This window comes from Mandrillus leucophaeus, unplaced genomic scaffold (assembly GCF_000951045.1).
Source record: "Mandrillus leucophaeus isolate KB7577 unplaced genomic scaffold, Mleu.le_1.0 Scaffold10, whole genome shotgun sequence".
NCBI lineage: Eukaryota > Metazoa > Chordata > Mammalia > Primates > Cercopithecidae > Mandrillus > Mandrillus leucophaeus.
Genome location: NW_012098098.1, coordinates 555,930 through 576,448, shown reverse-complemented (window position 1 = coordinate 576,448; position 20,519 = coordinate 555,930). Strand labels below are relative to the sequence as shown.

Genomic DNA, 20,519 nt, shown 5'->3' with positions numbered 1-20,519 from the left:
AAAAAAAAAAGAAAAAAAAGTACATAGCCCAGTGGCCACAACTGCCAGACTAGTGCCAGACTTCCTGAGCACAAATCCCCACGTGTCCATCTTCCAGAAGTGTAACCTTGGGCAGATTTTTAATCTCGCTGGGCCTCAGTTTCCCCACCTGAAACATGGGGAGAAATAATAATATCTAGGTCATAGAGTCACTGCAATGGATAAAGAAGAAAAGAATTCAGGGAAAGTGTTTAGAACACTGTGCGTGGTACATAGCATTAAATTAACTGATTGGCATTTTTAGCCAAAAGAGCATAATGTGTAGTCATTTACTAAAGGTGTCTCTTTGAGACTGGTAGGAGTGTTTTTGTAAAATTTTTGGTTTTCATGCCTTACGGACTTAGTTTTTTTTTTACTTTCCACAAGCCAGCCCCGGGTACCTCACTGCTTAAATCTCCTAACAGTCTCTTCCTCATTCCTGGTAAAATCCAAGGGGGCAGATAGAAGTTTCTAAATAATAAGTTTTGCCATCTGCTGTTTGCTTGCCTGTAAGCAAGCATTCAGAGATGACAGTGCCAATGAATGGACGGTGAGCTGCTATTAAAGGTGGGAGTTGAACAACTGATTTATGAACATTTGCAACTTGGCCCTTTGGTGGAGGTAGGCTTGATTTTGCAATTTTTCTAGAGCACACATATAACATAGTCATATTTTCTGCCAGTAAAACTGTTCCTAGTTTGGGCATTGGGATTAAATTTATCAGTATTTTAAGATGCTCTGCAAAGTACATCACACTGTGCAAATAACACCATGAGTTGTGGATACTCTGTCACCCAAACAAGTTTAGGATCCAGTTGAATGTTTGAAGTGAAATGAATCAGAGGAGACTGTTCCTCTGAGCAAAAGAGGACGTGACAATTCAGAACCTCTAATCATTCCTGGTCTGCTGTCTGTCAGGATTCATGGTTGCAAGCAACAGAAACCAGCACGGGCTATGTTAGGTGGAATAAAACAAGAACAGACCAGGTTGACATTAGCCATCATAGAACGGACAGAAAGCCAGAGGACAGACTGGAAAAAGGAGTAGCCACCAAATAGAACTCAACGGGAGAGAGGGAGGGATTAGGGACCACCACAAAGAGAACAGCTGAGTTCTCATGTTATGCTTCCCGTGCAATGAACATGACCTCTGCTCACCCCCTAATCACTCATGAAAGAGCATCCAGTTTGCTGGAGTTGTCTCATGTCCCATATCCACTCCTGCTGCATTGAGAGAGAATGGGAGTGGGTTACTACCTCCCACCAACACTGCACAAAACGGGGTTTTCTCCAAAAGAGGGTTTAGGATGCTGTGAGGGACGATAAAGGATGGGGAGCAGCCAGGAATGAAAAACATCCACTTCAAATCCCTTCCACAAATTTGAATCTTCCGCAGTGCCCATGATGACCTCCACAGCAGACTTGCTGTTACGACTGTCCCCAACTGCCCTCTGTGAGGATGGGTGCTTATGATGTAAGAGTTAAACATTTGCATATTCAGCCCCCACACTAAAGAGTGTCTCTGTCACAAAGCAGGAACAGGTGACATGGGCCAGCAACCAGGTAAATCTCTGCAGGACACAAAGAGCCAAGCATGCTACAGAACAGGGCTGTGACTTGCAGAGGGCATGGTGTGGCTCTGGGCAGACCACCAGGGCAAGAGAAAGCACTCCGCCCCAATACCTCCCTTTGGGCTGGACTAGGGAGAGTCAAGCCAGGCCCTGATCTTGGTCACAAGTTTTAAGGAGACACTGAAAAACTCAATCATTCAGATAGATATTTTCATGCAGTATTTTAGAAATCAAAACTAATGCAAAAATTAGCCAGGCATGGTGGCTCACGCCTATAATCCCAGCATTTAGGAAGACTGAGGTGGGCAGATCACTTGAGGTCAGGAGTTCAAGACCAGCCTGGCCAACATGATGAAACCCCGTCTCTACTAAAAATACAAAAATTAGCCAGGTGTGGTGGCACATGCCTGTAGTCCCAGCTATTCAGAGACAGGCAGGAGAATGCAGTGAGTCAAATCATGCCACTGCAATCCAGCCTGGGCAACAGACTGAGACTCTGTTTCAAAAAAAAAAAATTGCAAAAATTCATAAGCAAAACATCAGATTTTTAAGTAAAGCAGGATCATTGTTACTGATTTTTCCTTTTGTGCCCAGCTCACATATGACTCAGCATGGCGCTGACGTGCACAAGCTGCTTTTCCTCTTTGGGCCCATTTCTTCTTCTGTAAACTTAAAGATAGGATCAGAAATGCTGTGACTCTGTGGATCCCTAGATCAAGAGTAGAAATGAGTTCAGCCTGCGTGGCAGATGCTCTGGGCCAAGCCTGTGCCTACAACCTAGCGGACTAGGCAAAAGCAGATGCCCTTTCTGCAACAGACAGTTAGCAATGTTGAGTAAACTGTGAGCCTTTCACCCATGGAAACCCACAGCCAGACTCCAAAGAAAAAGAAGAGAAATCTCTGAATTTGGCAAGTATCTAGACTATAAAATAGTTATGTTTAAAATGATTGGGGAAAAGAACAGGGACCAGGAAGAAAGGATAGAACATAATTAAATAGAAAAGGCAAATGTGAAGAGCAGCTAAATATAAAGTCTAGAAATCTGATAGAGCATTATCTCATTAATATTTTGGACACCTCTGTGAGATGGGTGTGATCATCCCTGTCCTATAGATGAGGAAGGGATGTCGAACCTTTTGTGAGTGAAAGAGATGGAATTCAAATCCAGCTGTATTTATGCCAAAGAATTTTTTTTTTTTTTTTGAGACTGGGTCTGTCACCTAGGATGGCACACAGTGGTACAATGTTGGCTCCCTGCAACCTCTCCCTCCCAAGCTCAAGCGATCCTCACACCTCAGCCTCCTGAATAGCTGGGATCACAGGCATGCACCACCATGCCCAGCTAATTTTTCTATTTGTGTGTAGAGATGGGGTTTCGCCATGTTGCCCAGGTGGGTCTCAAACTCCTGGGCTCAAGCAATCCACTTGTTTTGGCCTCCCAAAGTGCTGGGATTACAGGTGTGAGCCACTGCGCCCTGCCAGCTATATACTTTTCCTTGCAAGGCTCTAAGGGGATTCTCAGGAAGCAGTGCCTCATGCGACACAGCGCCAGGCAGGGCCACTCCTCCTAACATGAGAGTGTCCCAGGGCTGGGCCACAGCCCTATGTTCACTTCCCTCTTTGGGGATCATAGTCTTAATGATTTAAATTCCATCTGGATGTTGATGACACCCAGGCTTTTACCTCTAGCACAGACGCCACCTGATACCCAGCTCACGTGCTCCCTTTGCCTACTTCAAACTCAACAAGAGCAAGACTGAGTTCCTGTACTTCCCTCCCCCAAGTTACTTCGCCACTTCTCTAGGGAGCTTGCAAAGCTCATAGATGTGCCCTCTGTGCTTCCAATTGCTTGGACCCTCCACTCCAGTCCTGTGCTCTGCCTCTGTCTTCCTTTCCCTTAACTGCCCCGCTTTCCTAATCCCACCAACCTGCTTAACACTTTCTCCATCTTCTCCAGAGCATCGGCCTCATCTCCCACCTTCCCCCAACTCGCTGTGTGCTGGGCACACTCCTGCACACTCTGCCTTGGGGCCTTTGTACTTGCCTCCGCTACCTGGACCTCTCCACCCCGGACAGCTGTGTGGCTCACCCCCGCTTCCTACAGTTCTTCACTGCAGCGTCACAGCATTGGTGAGGCGTGTGCTGACCCCCTGTCTAGAGCAACGACTCCCCTCCTTCCTTCTCTGCTTTCTTTCTTTGCATTAATCACCAGCTACTAGGCCATTTATTGTATTTATTAATTCTTTCATTCTTTTTCTCTCTTCCACAGGAATATGATTTCCATCCAGATTTTTTTTTTTTCTTTTTTTGAGATGGAGTTTTGCTCTTGTTGCCTAGGCTGGAGTGCTGTGGCGTGATCTTGGCTCACCACAACCTCCGCCTCCCAGCTTCAAGCGATTCTTCTGCCTTAGCCTCCCGAGTAGCTGAGATTATAGACATGTACCACCACGCCCGGCTAATTTTGTATTTTTAGTAGAGACGGGGTTTCACCATGTTCGTCAGGCTGGTCTCAAACTCCTGACCTCAGGTGATCCACCCGCCTCAGCCTCCCAAAGTGCTGGGATTACAGGTGTGAATCACTGCTCCGGCCAACAGATACTTTTGTTTCTGGGGCTGCTGTATCCCCCAATGCCTAGAAAAACACCCAGTATGTTGTAAGTGTGGGATGAATGAATGCAGAGATAGGTTCTCCTGCCACAGCCCTAGTCCAAAACCCTAGGTCCCCCTTTCACATGTGCAGACTACACGCAGGGACTCAAGAATACTTAGAAGCAGCCATATAAGGAGGTCGGATCTTCTAGTGAGGTTCCTGCCAACGCTATTGGAATGCATGAGGAAATCCCCAAATTAAGCCTTTGTAGGAGGACTGTAGTTTAGAGCCTCATCACTTGAAACTACAAGCTTTGAGATTCATTTGGAAAGCAAATTGGGAGCAGATGATGAAACGCATTTCTTGAATTAGTTACATGAGTCACCGCCTATGGTTTCATTACCCGTGTTAGGGTTAATGCCATGATAAGCTCCTCGTGCTTGCTGGCTGATGGGTGTTGGTGATTGACAGACAAACTCAGATAATAAATCAGCTATTTTCCCTAAGCAACTGACTTCGGTTGCAATCCTGAAATGTGTGGCTTTTTCAATCAGTGCTATGTTAGTAGCTTATGTAGCAATTCTCGTCTATTTCAAATGGGTTTATTAAGAAAAAAAAGCTAAGTAGATTTAACAGCTTAGAAAATATTGGTCAAGGAACAATGTTAACATGTGTCAATATTTTCTATATTGGTTCTGAGGATTAATTTCTAAGGCTGACAAGAAGGACCCTGATAATTATATTCAAATATAGCCAATTTGAAACCATGTTTTCAATAATGAAAGTCTGGCCTATGGCAAATTTATAACAACATATGTAGATGGATGTTAAAAAGGTGGTTGATTTCTAAAATAGCCTTTCATACGTTTACCTAAATGGCCAGATGTTTCATATTAACCAAATCGAGCACCTTTAATTGACATGAATAATGAAAATCTTCAGTCTCTGGATCATTATAAAAGCCAGGATTCTATTTTTAGCTAGTGAAGCTCTTAAAACTTTAAAAATCCCATAGTTTAATTTGTGAGGCTTTGTTTCCCCCAGCATCTTCATAACAGAAAATCTGACCACTAAAAATAAGAGTCATCTGTGCTACTATATTTGCATAAATAATTAAAAATTCCACAGCAGAATAGGCAATAAAATGTATTGCTACCATAAACTTACAATGGAAGAATATCACTTTAATTAAAAATCACAAAGGCACCACTGTAAACAATCCATTTACATTTCAAACTCTGTGTTTCTTGACTTAAGAAAGAAAAAAATATTAACTCATTAAAAACAAGAACCAAAAGAATGACCTCATCCTAGATCCTTTTATTGAGGTCAGTAACCACATTTAATTAAGATGAAGCGTTAGTAATACAGTTTAGTACATGAATGCCTTCTCTTAATTTCCCCAGGTAGAAATGTTATTATTTGGTCTTTAACTTCTGATTAAAATTCAAAAGGTGGGAGTCACCCCAATCTAAACTCTTAAATCTGGTTTTGAAACCTGCTTTTGGGATTAGAAATCCTCCTTCCTCTCAATAAATGGTAGGCTACTACATATTTTTGAACCCCTATGTTTCTGAGAATGCCAGTGATGACAAAATTCACATTTTCAAGAGAGCTGATTTTTGCCTTTACTTCCAAAGGTCTTAGAAGATACAGAATAAAATGTCCCATAGCCAGTCAATGATGGCTTTTGCTTAATTTCCCATCATTTTTCATAATTTCCTTTGAATGAGCTCCAATATTAGATTAAACAATGTGTTAAAGAAAAGGACTTGATGAATCATGAGAAGACCAGTAAAAATGGAAATTGGGCATTTTAACAAATCTTTTGGGGCTGAAATGTCATTATTCTATGTTGTATTCTTTACCAGTTTGAATGCATGAATGAATTCTACTGTAAAGTTAAAAAGCATCCAGGTCCGAAAGACTAGGAGGAAGGAAATGACTTAAAAAAGACTGAGCCCCAAAGAAATCAGGACAAAGCAGTTGTAGTTTTTCAAAGAGACGAGTATTTAATTTCGATCTGATTCAGATATTCTGTGTTCAAAGAATAGGCTCAATTTGGATCAAGGCTTCGGAAAAAGGGTTGGCTGACGGAAATGGCTCTTTAATGTAACTTTCATGGACTTGGAAAGTTCTGTGACAGACCTGTACATCCTTCTAAAGTCTCCCTACTAGGATTGGTTACCCTTCCTGGGATTGGTTTAAAACAAGGCCAAATGCAAATGTTTTCATGGTTGGTAGACATTAGTCAATGTTCGAAGATTAAAAGAAAACAAAACCTATGATGTGGTTTGGATCTGTGTCCTCACCCAAATCTCATGTTGAAATATAATCCCCAATGTTGGAGCCTGGTGGGAGGTGATGGAATCAGGGGAGTTAACACCATCCCTCCTTGGTAGTGTCTTCAGGATAGTGAGTTCTTGTGAGATCTGGTTGTTTAAAAGTGTGTAGCCCTTCGGCCCACCTGCTCCGGACATGTGAAGTGCTGGCTCCCTGTTTGCCTTCTGCCATGATTTTAAGTTTCCTGAGGCTTCCCCAAAAGCTGAGTGGATGCTGCCATGCTTCCCGTACAGCCTGCAAAGCCATGAGACAATTAAATCACTTTCTTTATAAGTTACCCAGTCTCAGGCATTTCTGCTTAGCAATTTGAGAATGGACTAATACAAGCTATGTCTACATTTTTTTTTTTTCTTCTAGATGGGGTCTCGCTCTGTCACCCAGGTTGGAGGGCAGTGGCATGATCTTGGCTCACCGCAACCTCCACCTCCCAGGTTCAAGCGATTCTCCTGCCTCAGCCTCCGAAGTAGCTGGGACTACAGGCAAGCACCACCACGCCTAGCTAACTTTTTTTGTATTTTTAGTAGAAATGGGGTTTCACCATGTTGGTCAGGCTGTTCTTGAATTCCTAACCTCAAATGATCCACCCACCTTGACCTCCCAAAGTGCTGGGATTACAAGCATGAGCCGTCACATTCGGTCATCCTATGTCTACTTATGCTGAAAAATGTGTGCATGCAGTCATCCCCAACCCAGCCGCCATTAATCTATTCTACCTGGTTATTGAGTACTGGTCATGCACCAGCCCTAATGCTGGGAGTGGGCTGTTTCCAGACATTTGAGCCCTTAAGAATTTTTCTCTGTCTATGGTGGCTTCACCCCAAACTGTATCAAATGTACTAAAATGTACCCACACTAAAAACACATTTGTTTCCTATAACATGTTTGAAATTATTTTTATACTTTTACTTTAGGAATTACTGTGCTATAAGAAATATTCTACTAATAATCACCTAAAATTTATCTGCCATTCTTGCACGGTGAGAGCTACAAATAGTTTGCAAATGTAAAGACACTTGCAAATATTATATTTAACCTAAAGTTGTCATCATTCCGTGGACAGTTGATATTTATTAATTTCAATTTTCCTGCTTTCTTTTTGAATTTTGGAGGCAACAGACTATGTATTCAGGTACCTGACATTTTTGTAGGCCCACGGAAAGTCTGAAGGTCTTAGTCCTGTGCCTAAAGTGCTTAATTAACTCAGTGGTACTGAGGAAGCTCTGGTGGTTCATCAGGGAAGGAGATAAAAAGATGACTGTTACTCTCTCTGAGCACAAAGTCTAGTGGGAAGATGGACAATTATGCCAAGGATTGGGGAAGCGTGAAGCTTGGTGAAGTTACACTAAGAGATGCTCAAAAAGCTTTAAGCCAACATCAGCAGTAGGCGCAGTGGTGTGGATGAAGCTCCGGTGTTCTCATTCACCACATTAACTCAGCCTCTGTAAACCATGCTTGTGTGCTTTCCTCCTTTAACCTTGGCTCAGGGAGGTTCTGCTCTCATCAGTAAAAAGGGAGACCAAGTTGTTCTCATTTACAGGGTGGTTACAAGAAGACTGGTAACAGTGCTTTTGGTAAAGTTCTATATAAAAATGTTAGGTATTTTAATCATCCTAGCAGCAATATTATTACCATCATTCTCAAAACCCATGTCTGCAGGGGGTTGTGAAAATCTTAGCCGAGTTTGGTCTGGCACCCAATTCCCTAGAGGCAGAGACCTGTGCACAGGCGGGAGGAGAGCAGGGTTTCTGGGGAATCCAGCCATCTGCTGAAAGTGAGCCAGGCATGGTGTAGGGGAAAAAGCAGTTTGTGCCACTCTGCTCCGTCTCCTTGGCTGGAGATCATTGGTTCTTAGTTCCCAAGGAAGCAATTTATTTACTTCCTTCTTCCTCCCTCCCTTTCTTTCTTCCTTTATAGGGACACCATCATTTGCAGCAAAAGTTCTTGCTGTTATGACGATAAGCTCCCTGGGAGGCTGTAGACAGAGTCTATTCCTTTCACCAGTGAATTCACCACACCTAGCACAGTGTCAGGCCCACAGTGGGCTCTCCATAAATACCATGGCATGAATGAATGCATCATTGCAATCCATACGCTGTTCTCTAGCACTAGTCTTTAGCAACATCATCTATTATTTTGATTATGCAAATATCTAATATCATGGGATATTTTTCCCTTTTAAAATGTACCCTGAAGTTATTTATTAAGTAGAAAGTTTCCGTCTAAAAAGGCGTTCATGGCAGAAAGTGCTATCTACCTTACAATATCCATTCTTCCTTTCTTCCTTAGTAAAGAACCTTGGTTTAAAAAGCAAGACACATTGCTTCCCAGTCAAATGACCATACTTCCCATAATCCCTTGCAGCTAGGTGTGGCCATGTGACCAATTTTGGCCAACAATATTTAAATAAAAATGTGGTTGATTCCAGAAAGTCTCCTTAAAAGAGAGGGAGTATCCCTCTTCTTTCTCCATTTCCCATCCTGCTGTCTGGAATGCAGATATGAAGGTTGGAACACTAGCAACCATAACAGACCATGAGGAAGAGGGTGCCAGTCTAGACATGGTAAAATAGTGAGCGAGTAGAACCCTGTGTGGGGCCGTGTGGGGCTGCCACTGTCCCTGGACTGCCATGCCTGCTCTAGACCTACTTTATGTGAGAAAAAAAAAAAGTCAACTTCTATCTGCTCTAAGCCACTGTCATTTTGAATTTTCCTGTTATGTTCAGCCAAACTTAGTCCCCACAGATAAAATGCTTGACACATACTTGCAGGTCTCCCTGGATGAATGACCCTTTCCACAAAACGTGTTGAGCAGTGATATGAAGTTTTACATGGGTAGGAACAATATTTTTCTTCAACACATATCTTCTATACTCAAAGTGTAGGCAGGAGTCTCTGCTGTGGAATTGTTTACTATAGATCCTGGGCAAGATGAGTTCTGTCTGAAAAATGTCTGGAATAGGAATTGTTACTTGGTTGCCCTTGATTGTAGAGAGAAAGAAGTGGGTCCTCCCCACTATTCAGAAGGATTTAACTGCTGGCTGCCTCCCTAACGTAACCAAATCGGGAATCTGATGGAGGGTTAGTTCCCATGTTTCATTTCACTGTTGGAGAAGGTTTAGCAAATGTAGTTACTTCCATTTTGCATAATTATCTTTGAGGTACTTTTTTTTTCTTTTTTTCTTTTCTTTTTTTTTTTTTGTGATGGAGTCACATTTTATTGCCCAGGCTGAGTGCAGTGGCAGGATCTCTGCTCACTGCAACCTCTGCCTCCCAGGTTTAACAGGTTCAAGCAATTCTCCTGCCTCAGCCTCCCAAGTACCTGGGATTACAGGGATACACCACTACACCCGGCTAATTTTTGTATTTTTAGAAGAGACGTATTGGCCAGGCTGGTCTTGAACTCCTGATCTCAAGTGATCCACCTGCCTCAGCCTCCCAAAGTATTGGGATCACAGGCGTGAGCCACCATGCCCAGCCTGAGCTACTCTTTCTAACAATAATGAGCAAACCAGTTCAGTTATATGAGTCCACTCCTCATTAGAGATACTCCAATATCATCAGCATATTTTACCTGGTGCACCTACGGGACAGTTGCTACCCTGAAAGCACAAGCAAGTCTTATCATCACCACATGTGGAGAGGACAGAGTGGGAACCTGCTCTGTTTTAGGACCTGATGTACATGATCTTGGAGAGGAGAAGGACTTTCTAAACTGTGACATCAATTTAGAAATAATGGTAAATATAAATTTGACTGACTAGACTTAAAAACAAAGAATTCTGTATATGCCAAAAAACATTAACAATACAGAGTAATACTTTTGCTCAACCAAAGTATTTTCAGGGACTTGTCTTCAGGATATTAATGATGCATTAAACAATTTCACTACAAGCATGCCCGCTAATGTTTTAAAAAACTGCAAACATGTGTAAACAATGTAAATAGTCAACAACAAGGGAATAAAGAAACAGATGAGTATATCCCTGTAATGGAATAATAGCACACTATTCAGCAATGAAATGGCTATTTCTTGGGACAGAAAGCTGTTCAGCATATACTGGGAAATAAACATGGTGAGTTTTGAGGGTGGATAATGCAAGCCAATGTTGGTAATGAAGAACAGAATACTCACATACGTGACTGAAGAAGATAGACCCAAGTGGTGAAAAAGGGATTTCCTTGTCTGAGATGATGACAGATACTTTATTATCTTCCTGATTCTTGCCTGTCTTTTCAAAAGTTTCTTCCAGAAAATGTCTTAACTTTATAATAAGGATAAGAAGATAGTGTCATTAAAAAGAAGAATTTCATCTGTCACTAGACCACTGCTGTTCATTTTAGTTTGGCTAATAACACAATGTGAAGGGCTTTTTAGCGAGTCTTAATAACCCAGGCTTTTCAGTGAGAAGATTCCCTCTGATGTTTGGACACCCCTTGTCTTTGGAGTCACAGCTTCCTTGGAGATCAAGGCACCTTTTGCTGACTTGAGCATTCCCTGGGGACATGAGAGGGTGTCTGGCCTCCGTCAGCAGAGGAGCGGTGGTGCCTGAGGCGTGCATTTCCTCATGCGAGGCAGGACGTGGCCCAGGAGCTGGACTTAGCTGGAAGTGTGTTCCTAAGTTTTGGTGGGGTTGGGGTTGGGGAGGCGGCTTCCCATTTTGACCACGGAAGGAGCCCCCTCAGGGAGGAGGTGACAGTGGCCATTAGGATGGGCAGGCCCCGCCGCAGGATCTCAGGATCTCAGGATCCCGGTCTGTCATGGGGGCTTTTAGTTTTGAGGGCCTGATAAATAAGGTGAGATGAGATGGGGTTGTTGGAGCTGAATCACAGGGAATGTCAGAAAAGACAGAGATGGTGGGGTGGGGAGACAGAGACAGAGAGACAGTCAGGCAGAGAGACAGAGGAAGGAGGAGGAGTGAGGCTGGATGGGTAGTCAAAGAAGTGACCATGTTCTCGGGACGCAGCAGCAACTGTGGTGACCGCACAGCCAACACAGTCAGTCTCAGGATTTGCACGGTAACTGAGCTCATTCAAGCGAAGCTGTCTTCAGTGGAGACTTTCCCCTTCAGAGAACACGCACATTTTAATTTTACCTGTCCTTAAACTGACTCTTTGCTCATCATAATTGTGAAAAACACAGCCCTGGGTGGAGATTTTAGATGCTAAAGAGACACGTGACACATGAATGAGCATGTGCAGCTACTGCACAGGTGCACCCGAAAGACCACCCGGAACAGCTTCCTAGTAACGCCTCTTCCCACCTCCTTACGAATAATCATGGAAGACTCCCAGAAGGGAGCCTCCCTGGTGTGGGTCTTCGCTGTCTCATTCTTGCGATCAGCCCACCCCGAATCCTCTCTCTCAGAGTGCACTGGCGATTCTGCACCTAACTTTCAATCTATTCTTTTTCTGTTGCAATAAATTACTCTACGCTGCACTTCTTTTGCTGTGTGTCTCTTGTTTAAATTCTTTTAAACTAAGAAGACAAGAGCAGAGGTATCACATCAGCAGTCAACAGAAGGAAGAAGAAGAAAGAGATATTAGAGATACTAAAATGTTATTAGGAGATGCCTGACTCCTGTTTTGTGGAGGAGGAGGAGGAGAAGAAGGAAGAGTTCTCTTTGAGATAAGTTTCTTCTTCCAATGCCTGCTCCCTGAAGAATCATTACTACAACAGCAGTAACACCACGATGTGCAAGGCCGTTGCATCTATCTGAGAAGACTGGGTAACTCAGCATAGACAATTAGATTAGAAAACTGTTTCCCTCCCTGGCCCCTCTCTGCAGCCCCATTCCTCCGCTGCACACACAGGCCCCCAGGGACAGCACTTCTCAGTGTGCAGGATCAAAGGCTGCAAATAATTAATGAGCCTCTTTTTCCCAAAGAGCTCCCATGACAATAGCTGAGATGTTATCCCGGCTTTACTCCAGGAGAGGAGGGGAAGAAAGGGAGAGGAGGGGAAGAAAGGGAAAGGAGGGAAAGGTGGGCTGGCGGGGTTGAGGGGCGGGAAGGGAGGGAAGGGCTGGAGGGGAAGGGAGGAGGGAAAACGGGAGGGTCCAGCCAGTGCCAGGCTGAGAAAGGGTCACGTGTGGGCCGCTGTGGCTGCCAGCAGGAAGGAATATGTGTGAGGAGTGAGGCTAGAGAAATATGTGCAATACACACATATGCACATGCACGGACATATTTACTTTGCTCCAAGGCCGGGAAAGGGATTAGTCCAGCCATCACTTAGCCAGGCCAATTTGTAAATGCTAGAACTCTTACGCAGACCTAAGAGTCACATTGTCCCTCCCTCCCCAGGCTGGAATCCTGTCTCAGGCAGCTGCAGAGACACATTGCAGCTCTATTTTCTGTGGGGTTCACAAGGTTGACCTTGGTGCCAGTGGCTCTCCGTGGTTCCTGATTACTCAGCATTTTTCCCATCCTCTGGGACGAGCCTCCTGCACTTCCTCGGGTAGCCGCCCCTGCAGGCCCTCAGAGCTGGGTGCTGGGGTCCGTGGCAGGCTCAGGCATCGGGACTCCTGGCACAATCCGTCCTGCTAATCTTCTGCTTGGTTCAGAGAGTTGTGCTCATGACTCAACCTGGGCCTTGGGCTGGGCTACCGATTAGGAAGGAAGATGTTGCTTTCCTCTGGTAGGATCAAGGACAGATGTTGCTGGTGCCTCTTCCCTCTTCCCTCTACAGATGTGCAAATACGGCTGAGCATGGAGACAACCCAGGGGAAAGGAGAGCCAGATATGGAGAAGGAATACGGTCTGAGCACCTGAATTCCATCATGCTGGGGGCCTTCGTTCCCATGGACTTTTCCATTAGGTGTGGTGACCCAAGCGAGTAAGCAGGACCCCCCTTTGGCCTATGTCACTGTGAGTTGGTTCCTGGTTACTTGTGATGGAAGGCCACAGCTGTGATTATCACACTCGCTAGAGAAACAGAAAGATCCTCAGAACTTTCTGCGTTCCAGCTTCTCCCCATGAGTGTTACCTTCAGTCATTTCTAGGTTGCTTTCTCTGACCTCCTTCTCTTGCACAGCGGTGCGACCAAGTCCCTTGTCTGCCAGTGCTGTTTAATAGTAACGTGACCTTTGCTCCCCACGGCTCGTTTGGCCCGGATGCTCCTTAATGTCTCGGCTCTCTGAGGCGCCCCTCCCTCCCCAGGCTGGAATCCTGTTCCTAACTCAGTTTGCTGGGACTGCACCTGTGGCCTGCCCCCATACTCCCAGTAGCAAGCTTCATTTGCCAGACAGGATGTTCATCCCTCCTTCTCAGTCAGCCGCCCTCTGTGCTGGGTATCTGGAAACACCATCCCGACTGATCACTAGTCAAGGTGCTCGGAGCAGGGAGGCGCATGACCCCAGCTCCAGCAAGGCAGAGCAGCCCTGGGAATGTGACCATGGGCCGAATGACACTAGAATGGAAAACAGCTGGAGCTGGTTTATTCTCGCTGTGAGATCCTGAACTGCAAGCCTGTCTGTTCCTGTGACTTAGAGCCTGAAGGATGCCCTAGCTCCTGTGCTATCTCAAGCGGGTTCTTCAGATATTCCTCCATCATATTTAGTATCCATAGGGTCTTCCAGCACATTTTCTCTTTGCCCAAGTCAGCAGAGCTGGTCTTAATCAAACAACCCAGCCTGACCTTCCTCTCCCACTGTCTGTCCCATCTTTGTGGGACATCTAGTCCTCGGTCCTAGACACCTCCATCCATCCCTCCTCATTGCATTAACTCTTTTATGACTGGCAGCATCCCATGTTGTTCCAGCAATGGCAGAGACACAGGGTCCAAAACATCAACCTGATTTAACTCATTTTATCACCCTCAGTGTCCCTGCTTTCACCTACAATTGCAGAAATACAAGATGACAGATAAGCTCACCTGCAGACATCCTACCTTTGTCCAACTACCTTGTAGTCTGTTAAACTACCAGTTTTCCCATCTAAGTACTTAAGAGAGACTTTCTCTTTGATGTTTAAATTGCGTGTTTCCATTGTCAGATAGCAACAAGAAAAAAAGGGAAAAAAAGAATGGCTATTTCAGATTCACATTATTATAGGATTTGGTATTATTTCACACGCTTGTCTAGTTCATCTGGCATTCGGAAAGCTTAGCCATAAAAATAAATCCACTTTTGGGGTTGGAAAATAACTTTTGCTTCTTCTCCGCCAGCTTGCTCCAAAGTAAAGTGGTTGACTCAGTCCCTGTTGCACATTTTCAGGTGTTTCAAATCAGGAAAATCAGACATGTGTTTATTGTAAGTGTGTCCAGTACTTGATTATTTGTATCTCGTATGAGAAGAAGATTAGATTTTGGAGGAGGAAGATTAATAACTTTCTTCTGCAGAGACAGGCGTGCATTTGGATCTGCATGCTGATTTAAGTTTATTGTGAAACAATGCACCAACGAGGGTGTCTTTTATTTGTGAGCATTAGATGCACCACGGGTAGAGAGCGACCATTTAATTAAATCTCATTATGAAAATGCCTTTTATCTAAACATCAGGCAGAGCTTAAGAAAGGAAGACAGAGATTTCTGAAGACACTATTATTATTATTAATTTTTGCCTGCCCCTCATCAGGCAGAACACCAATCCCAATGATCTATTTCCAAGCGCCAGTGAGTGCCTTTGCTCCTTCCCCTCCTGACAGCTCAGAGTCAGTGAGCATTTAGCAGCTAGAAGGAGCATGAACTTTGCAGAGTGTCCTGTTTCCATCCTGATTCCTCTGCCACCAGGCTGGGCTGCTTGAGCAAGTACTGAACCTCTATGAATCTGCAATACCTGTATCTGTAAATGGAGTTAGCTAAAACATTTGTCATGAAGCAGTGCTAATGACAAAGTAGGCAAGTTTCTGAGATGCAGGAGGCTACCCAGAGTGGCTCCCACCTCTCTCCCTTCAAGGACTGTGCTCAGGGCCAGCAGACCTGGCTGGTCATTTGAGAAAACAGCCCTGAAGCTACTCTCCTCCCAGGTCGGAATCAAGTGGGAGCACCGCCCTCACCAGAGAGCCTGGCCCCCTGCAGCCGTCAGCCACAACCTCCTCGCTATGACGCTTTCCTCCCACTTGCCCGGATTGTTAACAAGTTTAATTTAATGGTATCTGCTCCTGACAACCAGCTTCTGCGACTGGAAAGGAAAAGCAATTCCTGCCCACCTCCCGTCTGTGGTTCCGGAGCCACTCACCCACCTGATGGTTTGATGCTGTAGGGAGTCGGGGTCCGTGGCATTCACTGTCAGTAGCACACTGCCCACAGAGATGTTCTCCTGCCTGGTCACCATCATGGGGTCTGGGTAGAAGACTGGGCCCTCGTTGACATCCAGGACAGTGATGTGGACAGTGGCTGTGGAGCTGGGGCCATAGGAGACATCGGGTACGAGTGGGTCCTCATTTTCCACTTTGATCAGCAGGGTGTGAAAGGCGGAAATCTCATAGTCCAATGGCTGGAAAGCAGACAGAAGGGTCTCAGGATGCACACCAGCCACGAAGGGCAGGTGGTTTGCACAAACTCCCTCTGAAATTCCACGAGCAACAGTGGGCCTTCAGGGATGGAGCTGGGCTTTGGAGGCAGCCTGTGTAATTGGGGGGCTATCTTTAAGACAAAGAATATGAAACACGAAAATGTGAGATTAGGTATGGACGTTGGTTTTCTTTTGTTTGTTTGTTTTTTATTAAGAAATGAATGACAACAGATGACTTGAGCCTTAGTGATCTGGGCAGTGAGTGACTTGAACCTTAGTGAACCTCCCTCTGAGATATTGTTAGGCAACTCCCTGGCAACGGCGAGGCTTAAAGCCTCCCTGCCTGGAACCTGTAACTCCACACCCCCGACACCCATGGGGGCTCTGGTAAACAAGACCACAAAGCCCAAGCCTCAGTCGCTTTACAGCAAGATAACCCTGCCTCTGTGATCACAGTGGATCAAATGCAACAGGAAAACCAAAGTTTTATATTTAATGTTTCTCTCTCACTTGCCACAAAGTCAAAGGGTCTCTATGTCCCTTCAAGTATAGCCTGGGCGCATGGTTTCTAGTAGAGTACAATGTGGGGAAAAGGATTTGAGAGTCTGAGCCATGTGGAGTTAAGCCGCTGGGCCCTGCCCATCTGAGGGCACGTGAAAATGTATGGGAGCATTTTCAACTGACTCAAGGACTCTACAGCCATTTGCTGGGCAGGGGACAGCAATACTAGACTCAAAGCCGTGCCCAGGACAGTCCCACACAATGGTGGATTGTCCTACCCCAGTGTCAATGGGCAGCCTTGATGAGGACCACTCTAGCTGATTTTGCAAAGGGGGCCGATAGTACCCACCTCCCCCAGCCACTGTGTGGACTAAACCAGAGGATGTCAAAGAAACTCCATGATAAACATTAGGAATACAATGGTGCTGCCAACTGAGTGTCTGTCACTCTCTTTCCCAACCACGAGAGCACATGATGTGGTGGCTGCAGGCATTTCCCAGAGTGGGGCTCTGTCAGGGGTGCATGCGGAGACATTTAGGTAAGATGAGGGCATACTGCTTCTGTCAAGTTATTTTCCTAATGCTTACTGGCACAAGTAGCTAACCCATTAGACCCATGCCATAATGGGTATTCTTGCAAGAAGGACAAGACTAAATGAGTCAAGAGATTTGATTTACACTCAACTAAAAGTAAGCAACCACAGTTGTAGAGGTTGCCGTGGATGTGGGAAAATGAAAGCAGAGATGAGGACCATTGATGCTGGGGAAAGAGCTGGCACCAAAGTGGGAGTGGAATCTGGCAGGTTGGGTCAGAGTGTCTTTAGGCAAATAAAGTCACTTTCATAATAATTACAGCTGACATGTATTCATGGCTAAGCACTCCACACATGGGAGAGTGTGTGCACACATACACACACTGGAGATACTTCCTGGTTGTAACTGGACTTCCACTCTTCACCTAGAACAACTCCCAGCAGGGTTAGTAATAGGATTTTAAGTTAACAGATGCAAAGCTCTTAGTGCTGAGTGGTTGCACAGTGGTGTTTCGGTTCGATCCCTGTAACACAGCAGTAATTTACCATTCTATCCTCCTTTCTATGGATCCTAATAATGGATCTCTGTCCATCCCAAGTGATGCCAGAATGTGCAACCTCAGTAAAGTAAACTTCAAACCAGGGCCAGGGAGCTGCCATGCTTGGAAAATACAGCCATTCATCTCAATTAGGATCCTGGAGAGGACAGAGCCTTTGGCTTGTTGGGTCACGAGAATGCTGAGGGTGGGTCCTCTGAACAGCAGTGAGATGCCGAGCACCTCAGTCTCCCAAGGGCCATCTCCACCCACACCAGCACTAATCACAATCTTGGACTCGTTTGGTCTGACATCTCATTCCCCAGAGCCAGAGACCTACGCACAAGCAGAAGGATAGTGGGGTTTCTGGGGAATCCAGCCATCTGCTGACAAGTGAGACAGTCAAGATGCTTGGAAATAACCAATTTGTGCCGCTCAGCTCCTTTTCCTCGGCTGGGGACCGCTGGTTGTTTTTTCCCAAGAAGACAATTCCCTCCCTCCCTCCTTCTCTCCTTCTCTCCTGGGGACATCATTATTTGCAGTAAAAGTTCTTGCTCTTATAACTATAAGCTGCCTTGGAGGCTGTAGACAGAGACCCTTTCTTTCACCCATGAATACAGAGCACCTAGCACAGTGTCAGGACCATAGTGAGCTCTAAATAAATATCATTGCATGAATCAATGAATGAATGACAGTAATTCTTGTGCTTTTCTCTAGCACTAGTCTTTTGCAACACAATTATATATCATTTTGATTATGCAAAAATATAACATTCTTGGATATTTCTACCTTTTAAATTCCCTATTTTTTTGATTAAATAGAAAGATGGGTGGGGGTCAAGTCCTGGCCCTGATGCATCATAACGCTGGGACCACCAGCAAGTCACTGCCGCCCCTGAAGTCTCAGCTTTCTCTTCAATAAAATCCTAGTACAGAGGACTGTTGTAAAGCTCAGAGGACAAGATGAATGCTGAATATTTCCCATGGAGCTAGGCCTAGCATTGATATCAATAACAAGAAGCTGTGAAGATGGTGAGGAAGAAGAGCGGGGAAGCAAGAGCTGCAAGAGTCATTTCCCCAGCCCCAGTTTTTCTCCTATGTTCCCAGGCTGACACTCCCTGAACAAAACGCCCTGAATGGAACGCTGGCTTCGGAGGAAGTATGCCGTGGAGGATGCCACAGAGGAAGGGGAGCAGCGAGGGAGGCAGCCACGCAGTGAGAGGCTGGCCTTAGGAAGGGAGCAGGGCCACGCTAATGTTTATTTCCATTCGCCCAAGGTGGGATCTACTAACTCCAGCTGTACGATGCCCAGGGCCAGAACACCTAGAGCTGGTGACACATGGGTCTCTCTTCCTAATCCCCTCTGAGGGCTGTAATTGGATTAAGGAGCCCTCTATGATCTCACAAAGTACACAATCTTATTAATGTGCTTTGTCTGTTGCCAGGCCTCTGTGTCAGGGATGGGAGGAAATTGAAAATACTCCTGATGGAAGCTACAGAGAGGCAATTCAATTAATATTTTTTCAAGTGTCAAAAGAGGGTGTAAACCACTGTCCTGGGAAATTTAAAGCTTGGAAAAGCTGACTCACATGGGAAGGATGGAGGACCTGGGTTTGTTAGCTGGAAGAGGGAGGATCCAGAACTGACTGGATAGCTATGTTTAGGTCTGTGAAAGGTTTGGGGAACCAGGGATGCTTTCTGAATGATACTTTCTTTGAGGACAAAATAGAAAATAAACTTAAAATGCAGGATTGATTATATTCGGCTGAAAGAATAACTGTCTGGTGGTTTTAGAATCAGTTTAGAAAGTAACTAAGGGTGTTTCTGATCTGAAGGTTCTAAATACGAAGCAGGAACTCATTTGTCAGAGCCACTGGGATTTCGTCCTTTTGAGAGGCAGGACTGTACTGGAAACCAGCAGCATCCTGAGGCTCCAAATAGTTGTTCCGTATGTTGGATTGCTAACTGGTTAGGGCAGACCTGCTCGTGCTTGGCTGCCCAACAGCAATCACCAGCCCACCCTCTTCCTTATCCACTGTAAAAGTCCAAAGGCCAGATGTGGACTTTCTCAGCTTTCCTTGAAGTTAAGGAAAATCTGTCATCGGCCAACGAAACATCATGGGAAATTGCCCAGGGTACCCTTAGAAAGGATGTTTTCTGCCCCGATAAGAGGAGAGGGTCACACGAGAGCACCTTCTCTCATTTGTCTGGCTGCCCCCTTATGTCCTGCATTAGGACACAGCAATGGGAAGACATGATGCCCGGGGCTTTGGCAGCCACTTTGTGTCCAAGAGGAAAAAGTCAAAAGCATCTGAGGCACCCCACTGCTGGCTCTCTGCCACCTGGAACTGTTGGCCAATCCTGGACTGGCCTACCTTCATCTACTTATAAAAATTCTTAAATTCCCTTCATTAGTTAAGCCACTATTAGTCTAACATTCTGTTACTTGCAGGAGAATGCATTCCTAATGGTTGCCCCAATGGCTGGCACAGTGGACAGCAGCAGAGAGCATGGCCTAACTGGCTTCTAGAAGGTGGTCTGGGGCTCTGCTTCACATGTGCTGAGAGATAGATAGAGCTCAAGGCCCTTCCTACTGACCAGGGAGACAGCCAGTGTGGGGTGAGGGAGAGTCTGCATCCCCATTCCAAAGCAAAGGAAGTTCACTCACTAGCAAAGCTGAAGTCAGCAAGAGCCTCAGCCTCTGTGGGCACCTCTTCCCCTGGAATTTGCAGGGAGGGCGGACAAGCTTATGGAAACCCCTTCCCCAAAGGCCATGCCCCTTGACAAGAGGTGTGCCCTGTGAACAACAGAACCACCTGGCACACCTCTCCCTCATTTTCTGACACCGTGGGTCTGGGGCAAGCCCAGAAATCTGCATTTTAACTAGCATTGCAGATGATTCTTATATATGCTAGCATTTGAGAGCCATTGCATCATGGACCAGCACAGGAATATAGGGAGAGGAGAATGGCTCCTTCCTA

General features: G+C 45.3%; 1 protein-coding gene across 1 annotated transcript in view; it reads right to left on the bottom strand.

Moving 5' to 3' along the window:
- CDH13 (cadherin 13) overlaps positions 1-20,519 on the bottom strand; it is a 643,409-nt gene that overhangs the window by 127,909 nt on the left and 494,981 nt on the right. Inside the window, exon 6 of the mRNA XM_011970562.1 lies at positions 15,699-15,952. Coding sequence (XP_011825952.1) covers positions 15,699-15,952 — 254 coding nt within the window. The remainder of the gene's footprint in view (positions 1-15,698; positions 15,953-20,519) is intronic.